This window comes from Pongo abelii, chromosome 18 (assembly GCF_028885655.2).
Source record: "Pongo abelii isolate AG06213 chromosome 18, NHGRI_mPonAbe1-v2.0_pri, whole genome shotgun sequence".
NCBI lineage: Eukaryota > Metazoa > Chordata > Mammalia > Primates > Hominidae > Pongo > Pongo abelii.
In genome coordinates, this window is record NC_072003.2 from 47,282,237 (window position 1) to 47,298,071 (window position 15,835).

Sequence of the window (15,835 nt, forward strand, 5' to 3'; positions counted from 1 at the left end):
GGAAGGAATCCCCTGGCTCACGTCCTTCTCAGCCACATGTCTTGTGCACCCTCTGCTGAGGGCAGGATCCATCGCTGCCAAGCTGCTGGGCCAGGGCTTTCATGCACTTGCCAGGTTATAAGCTCTACCTAAGGCCAGGTGTGCTCATCCCCCCTGCCCAGGCCTGGCTGGAGGAGGGCTGGAGAATAATCGTTTGGAGGTTAACCTCACATGCCCAGCCCTTGAATTGCTGGCTGTTGGCTTTTTGGCCAGAAATCCAGATTAAGCTCTTAACGTGCACACACACCTGGGAGGGGTGTCCGCCAGGCTCCACAGCTGTGTTTGAGTGAGTTCATTAGATGTTGTCATTCACGGCTGCCACAAGTGTTTCCCGAGTGCTCCCAGGTGCCAGGCACTCCTTCTTCCACGTCTGGGGAAGCAAGTACGTGACCAACACTTAGAAGGGGAGTGGGGTGGGGGGTTGTGGTCTGGAAGCTTTGCTGACCACACTGCCCTGAGCTGTATTTAGAGCTCAGCCTGGGGCCTAGAAAGCAGGCCCAGGGAACCTCATGGGGCCTTCATTCCTGATGAATGAGAAACAGCCAGAACTCCCGGCATGCCCCTTGGCGGCTACTACACAAGAGCTTGCTGGATTTTCTACAAATTTTTTTTTCCTAAATGTCACCATGAGTTAGCAGCGCTCACTCCTGGGGCTGCTGGGAATACATCTTTACTGCTTCCATCAGAACCAGCCTCAAGGTTGGAGAGAAAGCTTTTTATTTGGTAAGTGACTGTGAAGGTTCATTACTGAGTGAAGGGAGACAGCAACAAGGGTCTATGAGAAGAAATAGTACATAAATTGGAATATCTTCAGTGAAATAATTGCAAGGCAACATTTCAGGGTAATTTCCTACTGCGTTTTAATGATGAATAAAGAAGATATAAAAGTGTCATTTATAGAGAAACTCCAGCATTTTGTTTTCTTTGTTATTCTAATAGATCAATTGAAACATATAATAAGATTTAAAAAAAATTTTTGGCCAAACAGTGTATTCAATCTTTCGCGCTACAAATCTGTGTCGTTACCACTTGTCACCCAGTCAAGATGGAAGTGAGTGGGGTTAAACGAGAAGAAAATTCTGCTCTTTTTCCCTCTGATAATGGGCAAGGAAACCTTGCAAACTCCATCCTAAGGCATTTTCCCATGTTGTTTATTGTGTCTGGTTTCTTACTGAAAGTTACAATATTTTCAATCTCAGGCACTGGGGTGGTTTTGGTGAAAACACATGAGGAACCCTTGGGGATTTGGGAGGTGAAGGGCAGTTTTTTAATCCATTAGCTGGGTCTGCCTCGGTTCACCACCCAGAACCAACCCCAAGCCCACCAAGTGGGGTGACATGGACTGAGTATGGCAGTGGGGACAACTTCAGCCCCAGCTCACTCCGTGGATGGGAGGGGCTGAAGACCAGGTCTGCCTGCAGAGAGGACGGCCCCTCCTCCTGAAGACCCCTCCTACTCATCTCACAGAGCCTCTTCCTCCTCTAGAATCAGCCGCCAGGACCTCTACAATCTGACTTCTGCTGCTAGTAACATCGCAAATGCAGAATCTGGCTTCTCTGCAAGGACTTCAGGCTTGTCAAACTCAATCACCTGAAAGTCAGAGAAGAAGAATTGAAATCATCAGAAAATATCTACCCACTGTAAAGCTCAAACCACTGGACTTTCTGGGGAGGTGAAGCCAAAAGAGCTTCCTATACCTTCCCATTTTCCATAACCAGGACATGATCGCAGTTGAGAACTGTGTTGAGGCGGTGGGCGATGGTCAGCACAGTGCAGCCTTTGAAGGCATCTTTGATGGTGTTCTGAACCAGGGTGTCAGTCTTGGAGTCCATAGAGGCGGTGGCTTCATCAAGGAGAATGATCTGTCGAGGAGGGAACATCGTAAAGGTCATACTAAGCCAAAGGTGCGCTGAGAGGGGAATTTATAGCCTTGGCTCTATTTACTTTAAAAAGAAGAAGAAGAAGAAAAATAAGACCACAGATGAAAAGTAATTAGCTAAACATCCATCTCAAAAAAAAAAAAAATTAGAAGAACAAGAGTGAAATAAAAGTCACATCACATCACCTCCATCTTTCCAAAGGAACTTGCTAGAGGGTCAAGGTTGTATATCCTTTACTTCTCTTTTTAAGTGGTTTATTCTAACCCTACAAACTCATAGGGAGACAGGCTGCACAGGCTTTATCTACTGTGCTAAACTGAGTCGGCATGAAGCACAGCAGCACTTACATTCATTCCCTATATTGCTTCCATACCAAATGATCACAAACTTAGAGACTCAGTGTAAATTTATCTTCTAGTTCCAGAAGTCAGAAATCCTAAAATCAAGGTATTGTCAAGGCTGCATTCTTTCTGTTTCCTTGCCCTCTCCAGTTTCTGGGCCACTTGCATTCCTTGGCCCACAGCCCCTCCTGGCATCACAGCTCCTTCTCTCTTTTTGACTCTTCTGCCTCCTCCTTGGAAAGCCCCATATGAATACGCTCAGCCCACCCAGATCTAGGATCATCTCCCCATCTCAAGATCCTTAATCGCAACTGCAGAGTCCCTTTTGCCAAGTAAGTTAATATATTAAAAGTCTCAGAGGAACATGTTCACAGGTTCCAAAAATCAGGACATTAACATCTTTGGGGAGGTGGGTGTATTATTCCACTGATCACAGGACGGATTTGATTTAGCAAATCAGAGCACTTGAACTTAACCCCTGACTCTGCTTGACTGGCCAAGTTACTTAACTTCCCTGAGGCTCTATTCCCTCGTAGGTGAAAGGGGCCTATGCCTTACTGATGAGCTGGAAATGGAGACAACACTTAAACCACTTAGCAGCGTGCAGTGCCACGGCAGGCATCAGATCCATGCCGGTCCCTCTCCCCTGACATTAGCACATCTAGAGAATACACACAATGGGTCACACCTTTGATGAGGCTTCAGAGACTGGCATTACTAAAGCAACAGCAATCCTTTCCTGGAAATCAGTAAGTAAGGGTGGCTAAGTCACAAAGAAAAATAAGTATAAATTCTACAATTCCCATATCCTAGCATTCTGATGGCCCTCTTGAGCGTCCTGGGGACAGTGTATCCAGATTCAGAATTGTTCAGAGACAATGGGAGAAAGTTGGGAGACAGATTTTTCAAACTCAAACCACTTAGGCGAGCAGAGTGAAAATCTAAGTGAGACCTCCCCAGGGGAAGCCTGGGAGAGGAAGGTGCTCTTGCTGTAAATGGCTGTTACTTTTCAATTTTTATCCCTCACAACTTTGTCTTAAGAAAAAGTGATCGGTTTTTAAATGGCTCAATTGCTCTCTCTTTGCTGAAAGACAAACACGTGGCACTACCTCCTGGATTGAGTGGCACTGCGGGAAATATCCAAAATTTGACCAATCCATTTTCCGTGTTTTCTTACCTTTGAATTACGGAGAAGAGCTCGGGCCACACAAAGCAGCTGACGTTCCCCTACTGAGAAGTTTTCTCCATTTTCTGTGACTTCTGCCTGTAATTTTTCTGGGAGTTTCATTATCTATAAAACACAGAAAATGCCACATTTGTGCTGATGATCTATAAAATTGTCCTATGCTGTCTGTATTGATTGCCCCCTTCTCTTGCATTCATCAGCTTGCTTTATTTTACTGTGGCAAAGAAAGTGCAAAACAACAATCATTTCAATATTGCAAACAGGCACCAGGGAAAGACCGGGGAGTAGGCGGACATTAATAATTTAAAATCACAGTATGACTCATAGAACCCTGTAGACAATTCACCAAAAGAATAAATGATGCAGATGCAGTCCCAGAGAGCACACAAACACGTGGAAACGGCTTTCTGGATTGCTGTTTCCATGGACCAAATAGAGATGGGATGGGAGAGTTTTCTGGACATTAAGCAAGGGTAAGACAGGGTCTGACTTATCCAGAGTGACAAGCCAAAGTGGCCTTGGAAGATGCTCACGTTGGTACCAAGTCCTGGAAAAATATCACGTTGGGCTGCAGAGGTGGCCATGCTCACCTGCTGACTCCAGCTGGGGCTGTAGCTCTTATAGGACAGGGTTCCCTCTCGCAGATGGTCCAGTCCTCTCCAACCAGCCATACTTGCCATTCCCAGAACATTCCACACCCTCCCGTTTTCTGTGGCTTGTCTGTTCTGATAAGCAAATGAGGCCATTGGCAGAGTAGCAGGGCCTTCCACCTGCTCTACAGCCAGATACGCTTGAGTTCAAGTCTCCATCCTGCTACTCACTAGCCTGGGCATGTTACTTCCCTGAGCTTTAATTTCTTCATCTCTAAAACTAGGGGTAAGAGTACCAACCTCAGAGCATGTAGTAAGGACCAAGTGAGATGATACATGTAGTGCTCTTGACTGGATCATTGTAGAGCCCTATTGTTGCTTTTAATAGGAAAGAGTAACTAAGGATTATGTTCTACTGACTTACGTGGTGTCCACAAATAAACCTGGCTAAGTACTGGCCTAGGTGCTTGTCAAATTTAAATGTAGGCCAGGAATCTAGGGCAGTGGTGCTGGGAAACAAACTCCTCCTCAACAGCCCCAGAGACCTACTGTGTCTCTCATGAATGTTCTCTCCAGAACCTGCCAGAGCATCTCGTCGGTGTGACTCTCAAAGGGATCCAAGTTGTACCTGCAATGAAGGAGAGGAGAGGACAGGGAGCCAGATTTCCAAGGACAAGAGGATCGATGGGGAGCAGGTTTTCTGTAGCATGTGGAGGAGGGTAGGAGGTGGCATGTGATGACCTTGTGCTCCAAAAATAGTGCTCAGTACAGGACAGTGGTCCACAAAATACGAGACCAAGGGCCCACAACTCTGCGATGGAGCAGAGACCACTGAGGCAGGCAATGACAGGTGAAACCCTGCCAAGAGGCAGCTCTGAGCAAGGTGCTCAGAAAGACACACCTGGGCCTCTCAGCAGCCCTGAGTAGCAGAGTGGGTTTGAACTGATAAAAATTCTTGGCAGAGAAAGAGAGAGAGTAAGCAACCCAAATCTGCCACTCCATGCATCGGCAGCTCCTAGGGCCTCACAGGGTGCTGAGCAGCTCAGACGCAGAATGTAAATCTACTGTTTCAAGAGGCAGAATGCATTTTTCAAACAATGAACTCTAAATACAGTAAATACAGTTACCCTACTTCATCTGGTGCTCTATGGGAGAAATGTTCCTCTCATTACAGAGAGAGCCGCTGCACTGGCTAACTGAGAAACTGCCTTTCCCCTTGTGCCTTGATATCAGATCTGGAGCCCCATAGAAGCTGCAGCCCTACTGTTCTTGTGCTTGAAATAGCTTCTGTTCACTTAGGTGTGGAAATAAATGAATGCACTTTGCAATGGATAGCTATATACATGGGGTAACTATTTATTTTATTGTGCAAACTGGGACACTTTTCAGAGTGGCCACTGCTAAACCTGATGGGATGCTGGGACACAGGCATAAACTAGGGCTGTCCAGAGCCACTGGAATATCTTCTCAGTGTATGAATGAATATAGAAGCATCTTGTTCATTAATAATGTGTTTATAAAACACAAGTAATGCTCAGACCCCAGGCCCTGGCTCCTCCCAAGGCTGGATGCAGAAACAGGGACCAGCAGTGCTTGTGAGCCCCCCTGGGATACTGCTTCCCTCAGACAGAACAGCTCCAGGCCAGCCTTGCCCTGGGGACATCACAAAGTTCTTGGTCAGTCTGATTTCGCTCTCCAAAAATAGAAATGCACAATGATTAAAAACAGCTACCTTACTGTACCTACAAACAGGACAGGATCCTGTGGGATCACGGTCAGCTTGGTTCTGAGGTCTTCCAAGCTGAGAGTGCAGATATCCACCTCATCAATAAAGATTGTGCCACTGGCTGGCTCCACCAGACGAAACAAAGCCATTCCTAAGGATGACTTTCCTGGGAACCATAAAAGCAAGAACAACAAATCAAACATCAGTTTGTGCTTCCATCATATCCAAGCATTTAGTCAGTGGAATTTTTAATGCAATGCAAATGTGTCCATAAGGATGATGGTGTAGACAGAAAGTGTCTTCACCAGGGTGGGGGTGGAGGGATGGGCTGCCCTGACACAGTTAACCTGCCCATCCTTGCAGGGGCCCTTAGCACACAACTCATCTCTGGAGCCCGTTGCACTAGGATGATTGTCATTTAATTAATTCAAAAACTGATGTGTTTGCGTCCATCTCTACACACCCATTCAACCTGAAATCCTAATTTACCGTAAAGAGATTTGAGGGAAATAACAGCCAATCTGACACACATACACATCACTCTCTGGTGTGACTTAACTAGGACATCCAGTGGAAATCCAAAGAAAACAACCTGAAAGAAACAAAAGCAGAGCTTGTCCTCACCGGAACCTGTTCTTCCAACAATCCCGACTGTCTGCCCACTTTGTATGTTCAAGTTCAGGCTGTCGAGAACAAGCGGGGTGTTGTCTCTGTATCTCATCTGATAGTCTCTGAAGGTGATCTCCCCATGGCTGGGCCAGTCCTTGGGACAGGTCCCCACTTTGAGGGGATGAGTGCATTCAGGAACACAGGTCTGTAAAGGAGAATAACCAATGACCAGTGAATAGCCATTTGTTTTTTCATTTATTTAACTAATTCATTCATTGATTCACACAGTTTCAGGTACTGCTGCTATTCATGGTGGTGAAAGAAACCAATAATGACCCTTAATTCTAGAAACGCACGTTCCAGTGGGGATGTCAGATAATAAACAAGAAAAAAAATTTAAAATGATGACAATAAAACAGAGTATTGCAATAGGATACAGAATGTGATTTGTGTGTTGGGCAAGGTGGGTAGGAGAGTAAAAGTACTTGAGGTTTGAGGAAGGCACCTATGTGACATTGGACCTGAGGGCTGGAGTGCTGGGAGGATGCCAGCTACAAGAGAATCAAGTCCAGAGCCCTCCAGGTTGGGGGAACAGCTAGTACAAAGGCCCTGGGGCCAGAATGAGCTTGGGCAATTTGAGGAATGGAAAGAAAAGTCATGTGGCTGGAGCTTAGCGAATAGAGGGATGGATGACTTAAAGGAATACACAAGGGGAAGCACATACTGGGCTTGTGGGCCTGGGAAAATGTCAGACGTGTAGCCCTGAAGCTGTATGACAAGGCCAGACATAGCTTTGAGTTTGCAGAACTCAACCAGATTTAATTTCAAGATCTGCAAGAATCATCATTATGCTGGAAGTAGAAAGATGATAAGAATGCAGGATGTCAAGTTCAGAGGTCTTTAGACATACATGAAAAAAAAAAAAATTTCAGTCTCCTAAGAGTCCAAGAAATGCAAGGTCTAATTAAGGAGCCGGGCAGCTTGGCTTCCTCACAAGAGCAGCCCCTTCTCTTAAGTCACCTCTGTGTAAACAGCTGGAAATAGGGATCCCGTGTGCCCCATCAGGATGGCTGACCAGCCCAAATCTCTGGTCAATAAGCAACCTCATTTAGCTGAGAAAATACCTGTATTATTAAGGACTGAGTATTTTTAACCCCTAGAAGATTTAGAATTAGGAATAAAAATATTTTAGAGAAATAAAACTGTAACAGTAATATTTTTAGTTTAAGAAATCTGCACACTTGGTGTTTCAAGTATTCACAATATATTAACAGAACTTGGGCTTGTGATTCTAATTTAAAATGTATAATTGAATAATTGATTTAAATATGATTTTAAGTTAAAAGTTTACTGTTTATAGCATTGATACTGTCATGAAAACTTAAAGCTTACTATATTTATAAGTGTAATTTATTAAATTTATACAAACTCAAGAAGGTTTGTTATTAAATCAGATCATTGAGTTACTTAAAAAACAAATTGAATGTATTAAATTTTAAAATGCAGTTTAAAATGTTTTAAAGTGTTTAACTAAGTTTGTAAATGGAGCCAAACACTCTTCAAAGGCACCTAAATGTGATTGCTAGAATTGGCTAGACTTCTTTTAAAAGAATAGCAAGATTTGTAAGTTGGATATAAAAGCTTTTAAAGAAGAGTTAGACTAAGCTTCTATTTTTTCAACTTATGACTTTAATCAATCTAATAATAATTTTTAACTTAAAAAAATGTTAGAGTCAGGGTCTAGCTCTGCTGCACAGGCTGGAGTGCAATGGCATCATCATAGCTTACTGCAGCCTCAAACTCCTGGGCCCAAGTGACCCTCCCTCCTTAACCTCCTCAGTAGCTAGGACTATAGGTGCAGGCCACCACACGAGGCAAATTTTAACTTTTTTTGTGTGTGTAGAGACAGGGTCTCACTATACTGCACAGTCTGGTCTCAAACTCCTGGCTTCAAGCATTCCTCCTGCCTCGGTCTCCAAAAGTGTTGAGATTACAGGCGTGAGCCACTGAGCCTGGCAAAATATTAATTTTTAGAAACCAAAGTAAACCACTGAATTGTATTTTTCTGTGTATCAAAACAGCCGTTAAGGAAACCTTGTTAAAAAGAACCTCACATTCAACAACAAGGACTTTAGAATGTAGTGTAAATACAGATTTTAGGAAGAGGGATGACTCGTCCGATTTTGGGTTTTTTGTCGTTGCTGTTGTTTTTGATTTTTGAGACGGAGTTTTACTCTTGTTGTCCTGACTGGAGGGCAATGGCGCAATCTCGATTCACTGAAACCTCCACCTCCTGGGCTCTAGTGATTCGCCTGCCTCAGCCTCCCAAGTAACGGGGATTACCACCGCTCGCCACCATGCCTGGCTAATTTTTGTATTTTTAGTGGAGACAGGGTTTCACCATGTTGGCCAGGCTGGTCTCAAACTCTTGACCTCAGGTGATCTGCCCGCCTCGGCCTCCCAAAGTGCTGGGATTATAGGCGTAAGCCACCATGCCCGGCCCGATTTCGGTTTTTTAAAAAGACCCCTTTCGCATCTAAAAAGATCCAGTATTTGCCCAAGTCCTGCCAAAATTAACTTGTCCCTCCTGTTTGATGCAGTAATTTCTTACCGAAATGTATTCCCTGAGAAGCTCCACGGAGGTGAATTTGGCTTGCGTCTCTGTTCCCGTTCGCACACACACTTGGAGCAGTCCGCTCAGCTGTTGAAAAGGAGCGAGCAGCCGCAGTTAGAGCCCCTTCCTCCTTCGGGTTCTGCAGCTCCCCGTTCAGGAGGCAGCCCTGGTGAGTGATCCCTCCCCTGCCTCGCGCAAGACAGCACAAACAGGAGGCCTGCCTTCCCAGCCAAGAGCCCAGAAGTAAAGATATTCCTGTTGGGGTGTTTTGCCTTTAAACACTTCCTTTGTATTTAGAAACAAATGGTAATTATATTTTTCCCTGGCACTCCAGATGGTGAGAATCATCTCCCCACAGAACCACTTGATCACATGCCTCTTTGAGTGGTGGGAATTCTCCCTGGGAGCTGCAGAACTGCTGGGTATCGGCCCCTTGCTGCCACCTGGCAGGGTCTTGCATCTCAGAGCAGCCCTCCCCTAGCCCCTTGCTCAAAAAACAACTGAAAACCATATCACCATAAGAGACCAGAAAACCATCAAGCCTGTCTCCTTGCTATAGTAATGAGAAAGTCAAGGCTCAGACTGGGGCATGTGGCTTGCTAAGGTCACCCACCTTAGGCCTAGATCTCCCAAAAGCCAACCCCCAGATTTCACTGCAAGAAGTATATTAGGGCAGGTTGAATGGTGTCCCCACCCCTAAAAGATGTGTCCATTTCCTAATCCCTGGAACCTGCCAATGCTCTCTCATTTGGAGAGAGGATCTTTGCAGGTGTTAGTAAGGATCTTGATATCATCCTGGATCACCTGGGTGGGTCCTAAGTCCAGTGATAAGTGTCATTATAAGAGACAGAGGAGAAGTCACCGAGGAGAAGGGGACGTGAAGGCAGAGGCAGAGACTGGAGTGATGCAGCTACAAGACAAGAGATGCCAGGGATGGCCAGCAGCCACAGAAGCTGGAAGAGAGAAGAAAGATTCTCCCGAGCCTCTGGAGGGAAGCTGGCCCAGCCAACACCTTGAGTGCGGATGTCTGACTCCATAACAGTGAAAGAATACCTTTCTCTTGTTTGAAGCCTGCAAGCATGTAATTTGTCACAGCAGCCTTCACAAATGAACATAGGCGATGAACCCAGATTGTACCAGGAGGGGATGGAGGAGTGAGTAGGGGAAGAGAGGCCGCCCATCCCAGGTGTGTTTGTGAGACGTTACCACTGTGGGCAACTGAGAGTCCAGCTGGTCTTGGAGCTCTGGGACACTGAATGGAGCACACCTCGGAACTGTCCCGTGCCGGGGCAAGGAAGCCAGGGTACACGGGGGTACATAGCCACTAACTCCCTCAGTCATTGCTGCACTTGCTTCTGGGTGTGAGAATGCCCGGAACCTCCAGCCTGCCCTGGAAGGGTGGAGCAGCCCTAGCATTTGTCACCAAGTGGGATAGAGGCAGGGCCATCTCATGCATTAGCGAACTTCATTGACTGAGCAGTAGCCATGGGCCAGGTACTGGTTGGGACGCCGGTTTCCAGGGTTGAAGGTTATAGACAAGATCCCTGCACTCAAGCAGCTTCCATTCTAGTGGACTGGCGGGGATGGTGCACAAGGCCACTGCGGGAGTGACAAGAATGTCCTGAAAGCAGGTTGATGTGGGAGAGGGGCCGGGGCTGGAGAGTTACCTTAGATAGGGGGTTCCAGAGGACTGTGTGAGCTGAGGCATTTATGATAAGAAGTCCACCAGTCAAACTCGGGATAAGAATGCTCTAGTAAGAAGCAAGCGGTCTTAGCAGCAAAGAGGCAGGGGATGCGAGCAGGCATGACGTGGAGAGCGCTATGGGTGCAGACCCTCTGAGAGCCCCTCAGCAGGCCTCCCTGCTTAATACAGTTCAGCAGTTTCCACTTCTTTAGAGAAATGGCTCTCAACCTGCCCCACAGAGGACATTTGGCAATGTCTAGAGACAGGTTGGGTTGTCACAACCTGGCGGGAGAGACATAATACTAGCGTCTCATGGGCAGAGCCAGGGAGGCTGCTGAACATCCTACCGTGCACAGAACAGCCCCTCACCAAAAGGATTATCCAGCCCCAAAGCCCACAGTGCCACGGTTGAGAAACCCAGTCTTGGAATACAGGTAATACCCTGCTCCTGGCTTACAAAGCTCTACGTATTCTACTCTGCCGGCACCTCATACCACCTTGCTCAAGCCATGCGGGCTTCTCAGATCCTCAAACATGCCAGGATCGTGCCTACCGCTGAGCCCTTCCCTGAGGCACTCTTTCTTCCAGTCTTCCTTGGCTGGTTCTTTATCCTTCAGGTCTCAGCTTGGAAGCCACCTCCCAGCAGAGGCCTCCTCTGGCTGTTGTATGAAATGTTGCTTCCCCTTCCGAGAGCCACATTCCTCCACTCGTTGTCTTCCTAACATTTAAACACCTTCTGAGCTTCTCATCTATTTACTTGCCCCTCATTTATTCCAGCTGCCCACTAGAATGAGGGCAGGACTTGTCCAGACTGCTGACTGCTGATTCCACAGCCACTAGTACAGTTCCTGGCTCATGGTGGGTGCTCAGGGGATATCTGGTGAGTGAATGAATGAACCCTGTCCTTGAGAAGGGCATATACATCTTTTGCTAAATGCAAGAGTATCAGCTCCCAAGGCCACGGCAGCCCTCCCAGGTTTAGGATGCCCACAAAGGCATAGTGCTGGCCCCAGGAAGTGCTTATTCTCCTACGTGATGTGATATGATGTCACTTTGCATTCACTTTCTCTTCTGTGGGATTTCATGCCAATTTCTCATCCATCTAGGAAGCTTTCTCTAGTCTCAAGTGGAGTGCTGTCATTTTGATTCTGTGTTCTCCAAAGGGGGCTAATGCTCAGTGAAGCCACAGAGCCAGCTGGAGAACAAGTGTTCCCACAGATCTCAGTGCTGTGCACGACCTTACAGGAATGTTTGAAAACAATCTCATGGAAAGCTGATAATATTGCCCAAAAGCATGACCTTAGTTAGAGAAAGCTGTTTTACTTGGACCAATTAAGGGAAACTGTTCTACATCATCTGTTTGATATTTTACTAGACAACAACAAATGAAGACATCTATCAATACAGGAAACTGGTTACCCAAGGAAAATTCGTTTTTCCCCACTTAAGAGAGAGTACAGAGAATACATTTTTGTTTCTCCTTCCCAAAATACCATTTAAATGATATCAGAGAAATTTTCCATAAAGAATAGACCTTTAACAGTAAGGGGATTGAGAAGAGATAGCAGTGAATAAGCTACAAATTTCTGCAAGATGGAAAGAGGATGAAAGCCTTTTGATAAAATGGAAGCAGAACATGCTAGAGTTTAAAGAGCAGAACCCAGAGAGGCTCCAGGTGTGAGAAGGGGGCCCACAAAGAGGCTGGCTGATAGGCTCTCTATATAGACAACCACTCCTGTCTGGTTCACTCACTCCTCTTCCCCTCTTCTTTCTCCTAACCAGAGTTCCTTGGACCCTTTATCCCTAGGCATGGGAGCACACGTGCACACAGACACACACACATACACATGATTTTCTCTAAAGAAATTGAATTAACTGCCTGGGGATAAATGGGGCTCTCTGAATAGTCCCCTGCATAAAAACTTCTTTAAGTCTTGCATTTGGGTACCTAAAAGCCAGCTCCCTGGCTGCTTTCCTGAAGTGAAGCCAGCCTATGGAAAAGCCCCACCACCCACCTACCTGCAGTCATAAAATTTCCCATCCGGAGACACCTAGCAAGGTGAAACAAAGGCAGAGGAAACTCTGAAAACCCAACCCAGTTCCCCGGGGTTAAATACAAATGGGTCAGGAGACAGATGGACAAAACCAACGGCATGAAAGAGCAAGAAGGAGAGAAACAAAAAGAAAAACTACCTCTGGAAGAAACAGATGCAAGTCAAAGAAGGGAGGAGAGTTTAGGAGGGGAAAAAAAGACTAACTGATATGGTTTGGCTTTGCCCTCACACAATTCAACTTGAATTGTAGCTCCCATAATTCCCACGTGTTGTGGGAGGGACCCAGTGGGTTGGGAGATAATTGAATCATGGGGGCAGTTTCCCCCATACCGTTCTCATGGTGGTAAATAAGTCTCACAAGAGCTGATGATTTTATGAGAGCTTTCCCCTTTCACCTGGCTTTCATTCTCTCTTGTCTGCCACCACGTAAGACGTGTCCTTCACCTTCCACCATGATTGTGAGGCCTCCCCAGCCACGTGGAACTGTGAGTCCATTAAACTCCTTTTTCTTTATAAATGACCCAGTCTCAGGTATGTCTTTATTAGCAGTGTGAGGCTAATATACTAATTAATATTAATATCCTCAGAGAGATTCAAAAATACGCTGCATCCATGTAAAAAGTGATTCTTTTAAAAACTCAGAGAATAAGAGCTTGTGGAAATTAAATATATGAATATATGATTGTCAAATTTAAAATTCAAGGAATAGCTGAATGGCAAAGCTAACGAAAATTCCCAAGATAAAAAGACAAGAACATGGAAACTGAGAGAAAAGAAAAAGAAACATAGAGAATTGATGCAAGAAATTCAATATTCAACTGACATGAATATAGTAAGAAAAAAAAAAGAAAAAGAGGACATTGTCAAAATGAAGGAGAAAAAGGAGAAATGTTTCCAAGCTGATGAGAAATTTGACTTTAATCTTAAAGAACTCACAGCATCAAACAGAACACATGAATAAAGACCAACATTCAGATACATTATCCCAGAGTTTCAGAGCACTAAGAATAAGGACTGTATCAAAAAAGTTTCCAAAGATAACAAGATTCAAATAAACATGAGGTCCAGGTGGCCTGCGTTCAAATCCTGGCACTCACACGTGACAGCTGTATGATCTTGGGCCAAGTCTTTCTGGGGCTCAGTTTCTTCATCTGCAAAACGGGGATCATGGCAGTATTAGAGGGTTGTTGTGAGAAGGAAATGAATTAATTTAGTTAAAAGACAGGGCCTGAAGCCAATCACAATCAATGCCATATGTTCACCTATTATTGTTATTCAAAAGAAAAAAAAAGCAACCAAGAAGATAAGTCAGTAATTATTTGTCATCGACATTATGACTGTCTCTCCAGCGTTCATTTCACTCCCTCCACTGTGGAGTAGCTATGTGACTTAAAGTTGGAAATGGGTATAACTCCATCCCTAGCCTAACCAATGATCCATATCCCACCAAACCACTAATTAGTTCTGGGATGTCTAAATTAATCCAATAAGAGTAATGCTCCAGGCTTTTGCCTCCATGGCTGGGGCAGGAAATGCTTTCCTCCAATAAGAGTAAAGCTCCAGGCTTCTGCCTCCATGGCTAGGGCAGGAAATGCTTTCTTTCTGCTTCCTCTTTGCTGTAGACCCCAGAGGCTGCTGGTCACCTGTGAGGAAAGTCGTCACAGGGCATGGGCAAAGCTCAGAGCCATGATCCCACTGTGCCTGAAGTCCACACAACCATCCTAATTTTTAATGATGTGAGCCACTAAGCTCCCTTTCTCGTTTAAACCCATTCGAGTTGGGGTTTTTTTTCTGTCCATCCAAAAGCACCCTCCCTGATGTATTATAGGCCAGAGCCTCCAGACTAAGCCCAACCTTGCACCAGGCATTACCTGGATGATGTATGACAATGACAGGCCTTTGGATGAAGTACTGATGGAGGAGAAACTCAGAGTCACCAACAAGGCCACAATGAAGGTAAGGATGTTCATGAGGACATCCATTCTCAGCGCAAACCACCTGAGAGCACAGTTAAAGTAGAGGAGGTGACTGGAGTTTTCGTCGTTTAGCATCTTAAACCTACAGTCAAGAAAATCAGAAAAAGCAGGAGATCAGGTTGTGCTGTAGACTTAAGGTTTGGGTGACTGCAGAAATGAGGCCAAGGAATTTTTAATCAAGGGAATGCATTCTCACATAGCAAACTCTTACAAAAATGAACATATATTCATGCTCTTAAAAATCTGCCACTCTAGACATCTTTGATTTGTACATATTTTGGGAAATCTCATGTGGCAATAGAGTAGGGTGCTAAGTGGCTCTTTCTGTCTTTCCCAGAACTGGCAGCTAGAATCTACAGCTGAGAAGAAGAGGTGCTGAGTGCTTCACATTCTGATTCCAAAGGATCCCTATCGTGGAGTCAGCCACCCTCAAAGGCTTTGTGGAATTGACAATTGGCCCCCTTGATCTATAGAAAGGGTGGCGGTGGGTTGTGGAGGAGGTCACCTTTAGGGAAATCAATGTTTGTGGCTGTAGAGGAGGGAACGGAGGGTGCATGTTAGGTTTCCCTCCCTGAATCAGAGAAAGAAGATTGAAGACGATTGCTTATAAAGCTGGGAGCCTCTTCAAGGAGAGGAAGCTGACACGTTGCATCCCTGCTGCATGTCCATGGAGCCAAAGCGCTTGGAGAGGGGGGAAGAAGCACAGAGCAGAGTGACAGGGAAATGACACAGCCAGGGGATGGGGGCAAGACCCACCCCTGGAGTTTCACATTCCCCAGATATATGGAAGGTGGATCCACAGCTCCACAGTTCCTAGGGCTGAGATAGCAGAAGGAAGATGACCTTGGAGGCTGCAGTCTTGATGCGACGGTCCCTGGCATGAAGCAAAGGGGCCTCCACATCAGATGAGTGCAGTGTGAGGGCTGCCAGGCAGAACTCACAGGAAGACCCAGCGACTCCTACCGATGCAGCAATGCTGGCAGAACTCCTGGGGTTCTGGCCCTGCTGGGGCCTCCAAGCTGCTGTCCCACATCTGCACAGTGCACTGCAGCAGCAGGAAAGGGTAGCAGAAAGGAGAGAACGGCCCAGAGGTGCCAGTCACCCAAGGATGTGTTCTTCCTGCTGTCCCCTCCCCA

At 45.8% G+C, this 15,835-nt stretch overlaps 1 protein-coding gene across 2 annotated transcripts in view; it reads right to left on the reverse strand.

Annotated features, from left to right (window-relative positions):
• Positions 1 to 776: 776 nt before the first annotated feature.
• Positions 777 to 15,835, reverse strand: part of ABCC12 (ATP binding cassette subfamily C member 12) — a 72,880-nt gene continuing 57,821 nt past the window's right edge. The window contains exons 23-31 of one of the 2 annotated variants that reach the window (XM_054533858.1): positions 14,595 to 14,781; positions 8,983 to 9,072; positions 6,387 to 6,576; positions 5,769 to 5,928; positions 4,586 to 4,664; positions 4,037 to 4,171; positions 3,438 to 3,551; positions 1,737 to 1,901; positions 777 to 1,629 (exon numbers count right to left, since the gene is read on the reverse strand). In XM_054533858.1, coding sequence (XP_054389833.1) covers positions 1,543 to 1,629; positions 1,737 to 1,901; positions 3,438 to 3,551; positions 4,037 to 4,171; positions 4,586 to 4,664; positions 5,769 to 5,928; positions 6,387 to 6,576; positions 8,983 to 9,072; positions 14,595 to 14,781 — 1,207 coding nt within the window. In that variant the 3' untranslated portion in view covers positions 777 to 1,542. The remainder of the gene's footprint in view (positions 1,630 to 1,736; positions 1,902 to 3,437; positions 3,552 to 4,036; positions 4,172 to 4,585; positions 4,665 to 5,768; positions 5,929 to 6,386; positions 6,577 to 8,982; positions 9,073 to 14,594; positions 14,782 to 15,835) is intronic. The other variant, XM_054533859.2, reaches the window with a different exon arrangement.